This window comes from Lagenorhynchus albirostris, chromosome 15 (assembly GCF_949774975.1).
Source record: "Lagenorhynchus albirostris chromosome 15, mLagAlb1.1, whole genome shotgun sequence".
In the NCBI taxonomy this organism is placed as follows: domain Eukaryota; kingdom Metazoa; phylum Chordata; class Mammalia; order Artiodactyla; family Delphinidae; genus Lagenorhynchus; species Lagenorhynchus albirostris.
In genome coordinates this window covers 11,216,379-11,229,449 of record NC_083109.1, presented here as the reverse complement: position 1 = coordinate 11,229,449, position 13,071 = coordinate 11,216,379, and the positions used below count along the sequence as shown (strand labels likewise).

At 45.3% G+C, this 13,071-nt stretch overlaps 1 protein-coding gene across 5 annotated transcripts in view; it reads left to right on the top strand.

The window, feature by feature from the left end:
- The window catches only part of PTPN1 (protein tyrosine phosphatase non-receptor type 1), a 68,113-nt gene that overhangs the window by 41,285 nt on the left and 13,757 nt on the right, over positions 1–13,071 (top strand). For 3 of the 5 annotated variants that reach the window (XR_009535222.1, XM_060122918.1, XM_060122917.1), the window contains exons 2-5: positions 1,485–1,565; positions 4,106–4,196; positions 7,085–7,185; positions 9,948–10,046. Coding sequence is in view for 4 of the 5 variants with exons in the window: in XM_060122918.1 (XP_059978901.1) it covers positions 1,485–1,565; positions 4,106–4,196; positions 7,085–7,185; positions 9,948–10,046 (372 nt within the window). In the remaining variant the exon portion in view is untranslated. The remainder of the gene's footprint in view (positions 1–1,484; positions 1,566–4,105; positions 4,197–7,084; positions 7,186–9,947; positions 10,047–13,071) is intronic. The other 2 variants (XM_060122919.1, XM_060122920.1) reach the window with 2 other exon arrangements.

Genomic DNA, 13,071 nt, shown 5'->3' with positions numbered 1-13,071 from the left:
TTTCCCATATGCCATTCTAAAATTGAGAAACACTTAAACTGGGTATATTTTATTATTTGTAAATTATACCTCAAAGCTGGTCAGAAAAACTAATTGAAATACATAATTAAGATCTGTGCATTTTGCTCCATGAGTATACCTTAATTTTAGAATCTCTTTTTTAAAAAGTATTGTGTGAATAACTCCTATTTTTATTAGGTATCTCCGAGTTTTGCTGTGTTCTCTCTCACCAAAAAAGTACAGATTAATAAATCCTTTGGCTGAATAAAATCAATTGCACACTGTTGTTGCTATTTTGGCCCTTATTTCCTCAGAATGAATACTTGTTAGTTCAGTGGTTTATCCATGTCAATGATTTCTTCCATCTTCATCTAGTCACACCAGCTGGAGTGATCAGATTGTTTCACATCACAAGGCAAAATTCGTACCTTTTGCTAAACACTTCCAAATAACAAGTAGAATAAGAAATTTAAAACTGAGATTTATTTTTTCAAGTCATTTTTCTGTGTTGTGTAGCATTTCCCTGAAAGCTTAATCTCATCCATAAATGATGTGATGGCTAAATTACTACTGGACTAATTTGTTTAATCCCAAGTGGGTTTATAATATATCATCATAGCTTTAAATTATTATCTCATTTCTAGTATGAGTCAAAAACTCCTCCTTGTCATTTTGTAGTTTTTTTAATAAGTAGAATAGCAGAATGTGGGCATTCTTTTTTTTAAATCCAAGTTGAATGTATACATGGTTTAAGAGCTTAAATACCATGATAAGCTTATAATAAAATCCAGTTACTTGCTGCCCATACCTCCCTGTTCCCCAGTCTTTCTCTTCATGGATGACTATTTTGAACTCTTTGAGCTGCTGACTCTAGCTTGTATTTATTTCCGTATTTCTAAGGAAAATGCTTATCTTTGGATTCATTGATTTAGATCTTTCCTAAGGTATAGGATTTCACTTTCTTAAACAGCCATTCCTTCTGCTTTCCCACTTTGCTTCCCCTCCCCCATTCTCCCAGTATGTTATACTTTTTGGTTAAAACCATATTCATTGTGTACATTATTTGCCTATGCACACAGTCACAGATAGTGTTGTACTGTACTGTTTCCTTTTTAATAGATTTTCCTGTAGTTAATACTTTCCTGCCTTTTTTTCATCTGTAGAGTTTTCTTTCTACCTGTTGCTAATTCTTCCCATAGCTTCTGATAGCCTCTCAGAACAATTTTCCACAAGCTCAGTCAGTGCTATGCAATAGAGATACAGTGCAACCCATATGTGTAATTCTGCTTTTTCTAGTAGCCACAGTAAGAAAGATAAAAGGAAGCAGATGAAAGTAGTAGTATAGTTTGCATAATCCAATATGTTCAAAACGTTATTTCAACCGATAGTATTTCAAATATCTGAAATACCTTACTTTCTTTTTTTAGCACTAAGTCATCAAAATCCAATGTGTATTTTTACACTTGCGCAACATCTCTTTTCAGGCTGGCTGCATCTCAAGTGCTCTCAATAGCCACGTGTGGCTCGTGGCTGCTGGGCTGCTGTTTCGGACAGAGCAGTTTCAGGTGATTTCTCAGCTTCAGATTTGGTCTTGGAGGCGTCCCTACTGGGGACCTCTGTTCTTTGGTCTGGGTCGCTGGGTCTGTAGGCTGCCACACAGCTACCATTTTGAGACTTCTTTGCTTTTCTTCTCAGTTGGATTCCCTGTTTTCTGGACTTCAGGTCTTCTCATTTCCCTTTGGTGGTCTCGTTCGGTCACGGTTGGTACAGGGGACAAAGGCATGTTGTTGACTCGTCTGTCTCTTGAGTCATTCTGGGCCAATCTGGCTGCTTGCCTCCTAGTGCTGGTATATGGTTGTCATCTTGGGGCCTCCCCCGTCACAGCTTTTGTGGAAATTTCCTGTGCCTTTGCTCTTGTGTTGGATCCTTCCCCCCGACCCCTGTCCTGTATATCTTACATCTTTCTCTTTCTTGGTTTATTTCCTCACTCAGGTGGAAGATATGCTCCAGTGGATTGCTGCAGCAAGGGAGCAGGGGTGGTAAAGTTTTTGAGACCTTGCATATCTGAAATGTTTTTCTTGTCCCTTCTCTCTTGTTGATTATTGGGCTGTGTATAGAACTCTAAGTTGGACATCATTTTTCTTCAGAATTTTGAAGGCATTGCGCCATTGCCCTTCAGCTTTCAGTGTTCTTGCAGAATCTGATTACCTTATCTTTTGAAAGTGAACTATTTTTTCTCCCTGGGAACTTACAGTATGTTCTTTTTGTCTGCAGGATTCTGGAATTGCAAATTAGTGTGTCTCAGTATGGGTCTGTTTTTATCATTTTGATGAGCACTTGATGTGTCTGGGAGATTTCCTTGAACTATTTTTTAATGTATTCTTTTCTTATATTTTGTTTTGCTTAATTTTCCATTATTGTTACTTATTTATTTAGGCTTTGCCTTCTGGAAAGGTAGGATTTCTTCTACTTTTATCTTATCACTCTTCAGTTAAGCTTATCATTTCTGCCATCTTGTTTTTAAGTTGGAAGAGACATTTTTATTGTATACAACATCCTGTTCTTAATCCATGGATACAGTATCTTATCTGAGTATATTAATAATGTATATATTTTAAGCTTTCATTTCTCTGCAGTTTATTTCCTCTAAGGGGCTTTTTTTGCCTGTTTGTTTTTCTTTTAAATCTCTTTTGTATCAGAGGCTTTCTCTCCTCTGACATCTTGTAATCAGTGGTGTGTACATGATGAAGAATAGGGACTTACAGGGTCTGCAGCGAGCTCTGAGCAGGTGTAAGGGGCTTATCAGCACAGATCTGGCCACTGGGCCTCTAGGTGCAGGTAGGCTGTTATTTCCATACCCCTGTAATGGCATCTCTTGGTCTTTCCTCTTGTCTGCTCAGATCATCTAGAGAGCACTCTGCCCCCTGATTTACATCTTCCAGAAAATAAATCTCCAGATTTCTGCAGAGTTGTGAGGCAGCAGTCACTCAGCAGCACGGAAGGGGGCGGTGGGAGTGGAGATGCTGCTCCCCTCAGGCAGCTCTGCCCCGCTCCCCTGCAGTGAATCCCACCCCTCCTTCCAGAGAAGCACACTTTCTGCGCCTTTGGAAGGTTCTGTGGTGGAAATCATGATGGTTCTCTGCTTTCCCCACTGCTGGCTTGTAATTGAGCTTTCTCAGGCCTGCCAACCACTAATCAGTCTGATTTCCAGCTTCCAAAATTGTGTTGCTATTATCTGCTCTCCTGTTCTCTCACTGTGGGTTCATCTTTTTTTTTTTTTAAGTTGTAATAGACTATGCATAACATACAATTTGCCATTGTAACCATTTTTAGGTGTACATTTTAGTGGCATTAAGTATATTCACATTGTTGGATGAGCTTTTCTTTTAATAATGTATAGTAAAATACAGACTTAAAGGAAAAGACTTTTAAATAGGATTATAGGGGTGTTGATTTAGGGGAGCAAAATTAGATGTGTGGGATCCATGTAGCAGGACGCATAATGAGCATCTTCTGTTAGTCCAGGCACTTGCTCTTTCTGACAGTTCGGTATAATGGGATTTGTTTACCATCTCCTAGGAAAGCATTTGGATAGTTTGTTGGCGTAAAAGGGCATTTTATCTGCTCTTGATAACTATAGCTTTACAAAAGGTTACAGATGGAACTCCCAGGCCTGGCTTGGAAGGCTCTCCAAGATCTGGCCTGTACCCACCTATGTGCCCCAGGCCTGTTGTTCTTCCCACCGGCCCACTCACTGTTCCTGCATAAGACGTGAACTCCAGCCCCCGTGCCTTTGCCGTGCTGGGGGTTCCTGAGTGAAACGTGCCCACCCCCCCCATCTTCCTGCCCTCTTCCACGTCTTTCCAGCTCCCAGTCCCATGCCACTTCCCCCCACCCCAGTTGTCCTTCTCTTTTCCTCCCATGACCTTGGGCATGCCTCTGAATTAGCACCTTGCATTTCCCACACTGCGTGGCTCCCTTTGATGTCCGTTTCTGTGCTGGGTCTTCCTCAGTGCCCGGCACAGGGCCCACGCTCAGTTAACTATCTAGATGAATTCCTGATGCCAGAGATTTCAAGGGAGAACTCTTTATCCTTTTTTTGTAGGATATCCGACACGAAGCCAGTGACTTCCCATGTAGAGTGGCCAAGCTTCCTAAGAACAAAAACCGAAACAGGTACAGAGATGTCAGTCCCTGTAAGTATTCACATCGCCGTTACTCTGCTTCCATTCAGCTGCAGGACCTCTCAGTCAGGACTCCTTTAGCCCCGGGGTTTGGTAATAAATTGATAGCAGTAAAGGTTTATGACTTGATTGTTTCCTATAATAAAGGCATTAGAGACTTATAGTAATGGTTCATTTTTCCACCCTTGTAGAAGGGGTAAGGTTTCAGTTCCTGGAAAATTCAGCTAAGTTCAAAGCACTTTTTTTCCACTTTGACTATTTTAATGATGAATCATTTTCCTACCAGCTGAAGCAGGGTATAGCAGGCATAATATAACCACTTCTGGGTGACTCAGCAAAAGTCTTATTAGACCCCGAGCATTGTATTGAACTGCTAACGATGCCCTGCTCAGGCATTAAAGGGTGGGAGCGGTTCACCCCCTCAACTAAAGCTGCAGTCAGCTCTGCTTGTTGACCCCACCCCCTGCTGCCATCATCATTTTTCAAGCTCTTTCCTGCCATTAGCTCTCAGTGTGCCCGTTGGCATCCTCCTCTGCCTTCTGAGTAATTGGCTCTCAGTCCGCTGATATCTCGAAAGTAAATAACCAAATATGTTAGAATTTGTATAAAGTAACAAAACCTGGAGAGGAGTGAAGGACGTGAACTTTGCCACCTCCTCTAGGCCACAGAGAACCTTCTGGCTCACCTCCATGTGGCCGTTGCCAATCAGTGAGGGCTATGGCTGCCAGCAGCTCCCCCGGCACTGCTCTCTGCCAGGGACATTGAAGATGCAGCCGGTCAGTCCCCAGCCAGGCACTTCCCGCCGGCCTGTCAAAGCTCACTGCCCTCCCGCCCTGAACTGTGCAGCGCCCAGGTTCCCGGGAGGGGCGCGAAGTTGGACCCCAGTTGGCACGGAGCAGGTTGCCTCCAACGGCTGCCACAGTCCCTGCCCCTCAGAGCTTTGTGGCCTTGGGCCGGCTGCCCCCTCCTCTGATCGTCAGTCAAACAGGAGTCAACGTGGATCTCAGGATTGTGCGAAGATGAATAAAGTCACGTCAGCCGCTTAGCCCAGTGTCTCACTCGTGAATGTTGGCTGCGGTTGAGATGGTCACTAACTGAAGGTGCTCGCCAGGAACATCTGAAGCGCGGGTCTAGGTCAAGTGACACATGATTTTGCCCCAATGCCCAATACTCTTGATTGAGCACGTCTAGGCTATGGCACCTCATAGGCTTTATTTAAAAATAATACTAACAGCCTCTCCTCAGGTGATGCTGCTGTGAGGCCCTGGCCAGCCGCCCTGAACTGGAAAGAACCATCACTGTCTGCACCTTTCACATGGTGTGGCCATGCCCATGGTCTCTAGCCTTTGCTGTACTTGCTCTGAATTAGGCAGTAATGTTGTCTTTAATATTCCTTTTCTACATTTTTGATCAAGGCTCATCTAAATGGTTTTATGAACCAGTTTTACAGAGAAAAAAACAGCATTTAAAATATTCTTCCAGAGACGCAATTCCCAAACCTTTTCACCCTCACCCAATCTTACTCCTTATATTTTGCTTTTTCTCCCCTACCTCTACTCTTCAGTAGAAAAGGTGATTTTCTTTTAAGGTTATGGAGGAAATGGGGAGAATGTTTCAAGGTGGAAGCTCTGGGGACTGGGTATTATCTTCCATTTGGCAGGTGAAAAACCCAGCACTCGGTGAGTAGGTTGTTTGCCCAAGGTCACCACCCAGTGCTGTTTGAATCCACTCACATAACCACCAGTGCCGGTCATAATTTTTTTTTGAGATTTCTTATCTCCATGACCCACTTAAATATTACCCAAGTATTTCAGTTTGTATTAACCCTCTATGATGAGAAACATTATTCGAAACAGTGGCTAATTTCCTAAAACATCTCTTTGGAATCCTTTTGAATAGGAAGCCCCAAACCACTTATCCCCATTAACTTTTCCTTTCCCACTGGGCAGGGGGAGAACTATTTATGGGTGGTCACCTGAGTTTACCGTCCATTGTGTTGTACCAGAAGTAAAAATACCCACCTGCTCTTGTTAGCTGCACTAGCAGGATAAGGAAGGTGGCCCTCAGGGAAACATGGCTTTTGTGACAAAGTTATGGTAAAGGAGAAAAAAAGGGGGCTGTGCTTTTTCAGTAACCTGGGGCAGACCTTCCAAACACAAGCTTACTTTTAAAAACTCTTCTGAAAGTTACATTTAATAGACTTTCAGTGTTTTGGATTCAGAGTTTATTTTTTCCAGTTAAACTGTCTTTTAAGTGTCTTTGATCATGAGATTTATGTTATACTTGAACTTTGAAAAAAAAAACCTCGTATCAAGGAATTCAAGGTATGACTTTTCACACTGTTGTATACTTAAGCCACTTAATCTTTGAACCATTAGGCATAGGTGAGATTGAGGTGTGATCGTAAGTCTTACGTACTTAGCTCATTGTACCAACTAGAGCTCTGGGGACTGGGTGGAATTTCTGGTGGATTTTTTTTTCCCTTTTAAAGATCGAAGCCACTGTATTTTTTACCCTTTAAAAGTATATATTAGGCATCAGAGAACAGATCCCTTGACATCCCCTTTCCGCAGTCTTCCAAGTTGTGGGGACAGTAACAAATATCATAAGACGATATAGCCTAAAAACAGATTTCCCAAACAGGACATATTCTGTGTTTTAGTATAGTTTGCCTCTGTTGCTGTTTCATGTTAAGTTTCAAACACTTCCAAAAACCTTTCTGAAAATACTAGTCGTTCCCATATTGATAACTAATCTCAACTAAAACAGCTTGGCCTCAGCCAATGTGAACGCCCTGAGTGCCACCAACTCACCTTCTTGCTTTTCCCCATGGGGCGCACTGCCTGTGTGGACATTTGGGTCCTCCAGGATTAACCTCTGAGTTCTGGTTTGCCTTTCAGTTGACCATAGTCGGATTAAGCTTCATCAAGAAGATAACGACTATATCAACGCTAGTTTGATAAAAATGGAAGAAGCCCAAAGGAGTTACATTCTCACGCAGGTAAACGGATTGTTCGAATTTGACTCTAATGGTTTTTGCCTTACTTGATGTCAGCGTAAGAGTTTCAGAGTGCTGTTGTCTACACCTCAAATAAAATCTGCCACATCTGTTTAGAAGATCAGGTTTTAAACAACCCAAAAAAGCAACAAGGAAGGAAAAAGTCTTCCTTCCGAGATTCAGTCTGGTCGTGACATGAATCTTTTCTGGGAAGTATGGCATTGCTGGGTTTATAGAAAACAGCAGTAAAATGCCAGAGTGGCCTGTGGTCTGTTGACAGAGGCAGCAGCTAGAGAAGAGCAGTACCTGTGTTGAGTCCATAAGTATTCGCCTCAGAGTGTCCAGTGCTGCTCGTGGAAATCTGAGAGGGTTAGCAATAGGCAAGGAATCTATCCAGATGGCCATTCAGAATTCCTCTGCATGGTCCTCATTCTTGCGGGGGGTGGGGTGCATGGAGGGGGTAGGTGATGTGAACAAACATGCACAACCACTTGAAACTCCCACTGGTTTTTGGCATCTTTATGGGAAAAAAAATCATAAAAGTGGTTTAATAACTGACCTTTTGTGAAACATGTACTGGTGTATGACCCAAAGACCATCGGTATCTGGGAAAGGGGATAAAGGAGTTTCTTTTTAAATAATTTTCTCACGTCTTAATCTGTTACCTGTAAATTGGTCTAAACAGTCTAAGTTTCTCTCTCTTTTTTTAATCCTAATTTTTGTTTTTTCATTGCGTATCAGTTTTTATCAGTAGTATATTGGGTTTGCGTTATAGGGTGATTGTGAACGTCATAGCTGTGCTTAATATTCGGAGACTAAAATGACAGTGAAACCAGAAAGTGCAGTGAAAAAATTCTGCTTTGGGGCAGGGCGTATCCCTGGTGGCCCTTCTTTACTGTCCCTTTTGTCCTGTCCCAGTTCCTTTCCGCACGTGACCACAGTTGGCCCTCATGCCCCCCAGTCAGTGTATGGAATGTCAGTCCCCGGGCCCTCAACGCATGGTCCTCCCAGCACCTCTGGGGTGGGGATGAGAAGGAGCGAGACCTTGGTGGTGGCAGGCTGGTGGGAAGAGGTTGAGGCAAAAGTGGCTTCTTGGGAACTTCTCTTTTTAGAAGTAGTCAAGTTTCTTACTTCCTAATTTCAGCCATTCAGCTTTTGTGTGGGGTCAGGAAGCCCAAAGCAAAGATAGGGTCTGTAAGGTCACATGGAGTGTTAGGAAATCACCATGGAAACTTCTACACCGCTGTCCTCCCCACCCCCATGCCCTAGCGCTTCCTTGGCACATCTGAAGGTCTGTCTGTTTGTCAGGTTGTACCATGGTTATATCCAACTGCTTACATGGTCTCCCTCTGTCCTGAGCTTTACATACGGGATTGAAGCAGCCTGACCCCAGAGTTACATCCCTAGACAATATGACTGAAATATTTTTTAAAGCATAGAGAATAATGTCACAGGTGCTGGCCTTCATGTCCATCTTCAAGTGTTGGCTGAGTTTGGCGTGTATCCTTTCACATCTTACAGGATTTTTAACCCCGCAGACCCATTCTAAACTGGGGTGAAGTATGGGGGCAGGGGAGTAACAAGAGCCACCGCTATGGGGACCTGGCAATATGGTCCTCGTGCCCAGCCATGGGCCCCCTGATTCCTGCCTTCCTGGAGCTGTTTTTCTGTCAGTTGGCTGGAAGGGGTTACCATGGAATCCGCTATTGTCTGAGACTCTAAGGAGCCAGGATTTGTCAGGTTTAGGCAGCAAATCCCAGATAAGTTCAGGGAAGGAAGCGAGAGGGCACTGAGGGCTCTGTGGTCGAGGGAAGCGCAGTGAGACTTAAAGGGAAAAGATGTAAAGACGGAGGAGATTTTGGATGAAAGTGAATGGAAACCATTTTAGAAGAAGTGGTGCTGGCCAGAGGAGGTGACATGCTCTGTCGTGCAGGTGATAGGTGATGTCCCTTCCAGGCAGCACTAAAAATTGAGGCAAACTCGAGGCATTCATACCCTATATCCAGTAAACATCTGTGCCCATTGCCAGGGGGGCTGGAGTGAGACAGGCCCCGCTGCTCAGCAGGCACCCCTACCCCCATGCCTCGGTGACACCATACCCCTTGGGCCACCCGCCTGACCATTTGTGTGTCCACATCTCATGTTCCTTGGTCCAAGGATGAAGGCTGTCTGTGGTCAGGTTAACCATTATTAATAGTAATAATAATCGGTACATTTTATTGGGTGTTTACTGTATTCCAGGTACTGTGGTAAGGCCTAATAATTATTGATATATGAACATAGTTAATCTTCACAACCCTGTGAATAGGTGGAGAAACTGAGGCAAGGAGAGGTGGGGTGACTTGTCCGAGGTCACACAGATAGTAAGTGATTGGAGCTGGGACCAAGCCATCGGAAGCGTCCCTGTGACCCCTTCCCCACACTGCCTCTCCCCTGCAGCCAGTTTTATTCGCTATACCACCCGCCCTAAGGCATGGTTCTCAGTGGAACCCCTCAGCTGGCCAGCCCACACCAGAAAGCAGAGTCTGTGTTTTCACTCCTCCATTGCTCAGCTCTGAACCAGCCCTGAGGTGCAGAAATGACCTTTCACCGCGTGGTAGGAAATAAAATTGTGGTTACCACTAGGCAGGGAGAGGCGGGTCCCTGTCCCAGCCATGGCCACCACGCTGCCTGAGGGCCCTGTCATCCACTCACCGCCAGCAGTGAACTTGCACTGGAACGTGTTTGTGTGTAAAATGCATACACTGTGCATTGTGTGTTTGCAGGGCCCTTTGCCCAACACCTGCGGTCACTTTTGGGAGATGGTGTGGGAGCAGAAAAGCAGGGGCGTTGTCATGCTCAACAGAGTGATGGAGAAAGGCTCGGTAAGTCATAGATTGATCCACTGTTTGCATCGCTGCCCGTGTGGACGCCAGTCCACAAAGTCAACATCTGTCCGTGTTTATTTCCTTGAGTTGCTTTTCTATTTCTATTAGAAAAACATAAAGAAGCAGTATACAAATACATGTTTATTGTAAACAAGTCAGATACGTAGGTGAATTTAAAAGAGGGAAACAAGTCAAACTGCCCTTGACCTATTCTCCACCCTGCCCCCATCAGTCAGTCTCTCCAGTGTGTGATGCGTGTGTCCTGCTTTCCTCTCACCTCTCAGTCTCTCTCCCGCTTCGTGTGCTGCTGTGCTTGCCTTGTGGAGCTGTGTAAGCGGAGTTTTGTTTTGAAAAGCAAGTTCCTACTGTATCTTCATCATATTTGCTTTTTCTGGCTGGTAAAAGCATGCCTCTCCGCACCTGAGCTGTGGGAGCAGCTGGACCCTGGGTTCGCCTCCATAAAATCCCCAGACGCTTGGCTCCTGGCCACACCTCTTTAGTGTGGACGTTGTCTGCTTGTGCTTCACTTCAGGGTGTGTGTGCCTTTCTTCCAAGTTCTTTGCAACGTGGACTCGAGGTGTGCGTTTGTTCAGGCCACCTCCTGCCCCTCAACGGCTCTCCTCAGTCTCTCCTGCGTCCTGTATCCCGAATGGTCTTTCTAAAGCAAGTCTCACCACACCTCTTCACAGCTGAAACTCTTCTGGGGCTCCCCCTGCCTCCCAGATATGCATAATGTGGCTACTGGACCGGGTATGGTTGGGCCCTAGTTAACCTGGACCCCCAGCCCCGCCTTCCGTCTCCAGACTCCAGCCAGGACAAACGTTTATTTATTTTATTAAATTGTTCTTTTTTTTAAGTTTCTTGCCAGTTCTCTGGGCTAATGATCAGAATCACACTTGCCTCACTTCGCAGCATCCCACGTTGCTTCCCTTGGGGCCGCGGTGGCTGTGCTCTCCCTCCCCATGCGTCTTTGAAGTAGGGAATAGATGCCGTATCCCCGCCCCCCGGCTCCCGCCTGCTTCCCACGACATTCACGGCCAGCACCAGACACGGCCAGCACCAGACACTCGCAGCCAGCACCAGCACTGCCGGGGCTCCGCAGCCTCAGAGGTGGAGGCCCCGGGAGGAGGTGGGCTGAGGAGCACGGAGACCGGGAGGAGCGTGTGGCCCAGGCCCGGCCAGGTGCTGACACTGTGCTCTCTGGGGCTCAGCGGGGGCACTGCTGTCGCAGCTGTCCTGGCTGTGTCAGGATGCGGCCGTGGCTTGCCAGGAGAACATGAAGGCTCCGGAGACGCCACACCTCTGAAGAAAGCACAGTCGTGGCCCTAAAGGGAAAAAATACAAGTGCAAAGAAGTAACACATCAAAGGAAACGTGAGCAGTGAAAACCTAAAGCAGTAAAGCACTCGCCACAAAGCCTCTTCCCTCCCGCACCCGGAAAGGAACGGTCTTGGTTACAACAAATGGCCTTCGTATGACGGCACATGTTTAAAATCATACTTTTGCCTCTGCCTCCTTTTCTTGAAAGAGAGTATTTATTTGCTCCGCACTCACAGGTGTAAAGAGCTTACCTGAGTGTTCAGTTGATGCAGTGATGCTTCTTGTCTTAGAAAAAAATGTTTACAGTGAGAGTGGTTTTTGATTTTCTCTGCAGTGGCTTGATTAATAAAATGTGAAGTTGCAAATGTGAAGCAAACCCTCACCCATCACCACTCTTGTCAGCAGTTTTGAGTAAAGAAACAAAACACGAGGTTCCCGCAATACACACACTCCTCAAGGAGAAGTGAAACACGGTGGCCGGTGCAGGTGCTGAGCACAGATGACCCTTCGGGGTCTTCCAGCCTCATCGCTGCTGACGTTTGGGCCGGATCGCTCTCTGTCTTGGGGGGCCGGCCTGTGCGTTGGAGGGTGTTTAGCAGGATCCCTGGTCTCTGCCCACTGGATGCCAGTATCACCCCCACCCCAGGTTGAAGCCATCAGAAATGTCCCCAGACATTGTCCAGTGTCCCCTGGGAGGCAGAATTGCCCTCAGTTGAGAGACACTCTGTAGTCGTATGGAGGGTTGAGAATTTTAAATCATGACTTATTTATTTTAAAATCATCAGATATGGTAGCATTTGCCTTTTATTTGTTACTAAAAGTTCAGATGAAACCTCTTTGCTATTTGCACGCGGTTTGCTTTAGCTACTGTTGCCACAGGACACAAGGAGTGGTGGCCCTGTACTGCAGTCACATGTTTGTCACCAGGCCCTGCTCTTGGTTGTCGCCCACCCAAGGCCGAACGTAAATGGACCACAGATCCACTGTGACAACCTTTCCCCTTGGACTGCTATGTTGGCCATTAAAAAAACAACAACAAAAAAAAACTAGTTGGTTTTTATTGTAGTTTACTGTGATGATGTGACAGTAATCCCTGTTTTCCTTTGCAGCTCTTCTTTTTACTGTGGGTCTTTTGGGCCTGCAGATTGGCATGGAAAGCAACGTATGGCTTATGGTTCTTAAAGTTTCCTTGGGATAAACATTTTTAATTCGGCCTCAACGTTATCACCCCATAAGGGCTGACTGGGGAAAATTATAAGAAATTGCATTGTCTTGTTTGCTCACCTAATCTAATTATAACTTCTCCACACAGCCCGTGGTGAAAACCAGCTTGCAGAGCGTTTCCATGTAATGCATATTTGTTTTCTGGTTTCCTTCTTTCACCAAACAGTGGTAGATGTTCTCCCTGTATTTTTGGCAGACCTGCCCGTTACCCTTTTGGGACCCTGTGCTTCCTGGAAAACCGTTGTGCAGAAAATGATCGTGTGTGTTAGACTAAGGTCATCCAAATGGCCAAAGTTCTCATTCATTCAGTTTAAAAACTGAGTTTAGACATGATGGGATAGAGTGCATGTGTGTAGGGGCCAGGCTTGTTGTCTAGGCAGGGGAAGTAGCAAAGCCATGTTCAACCAGAAACATCACCCATATCTCTCCCCTGAAATCCCTACTAAAGATGCTGTTTGATTTCAAGTGCTTTCAGGCCC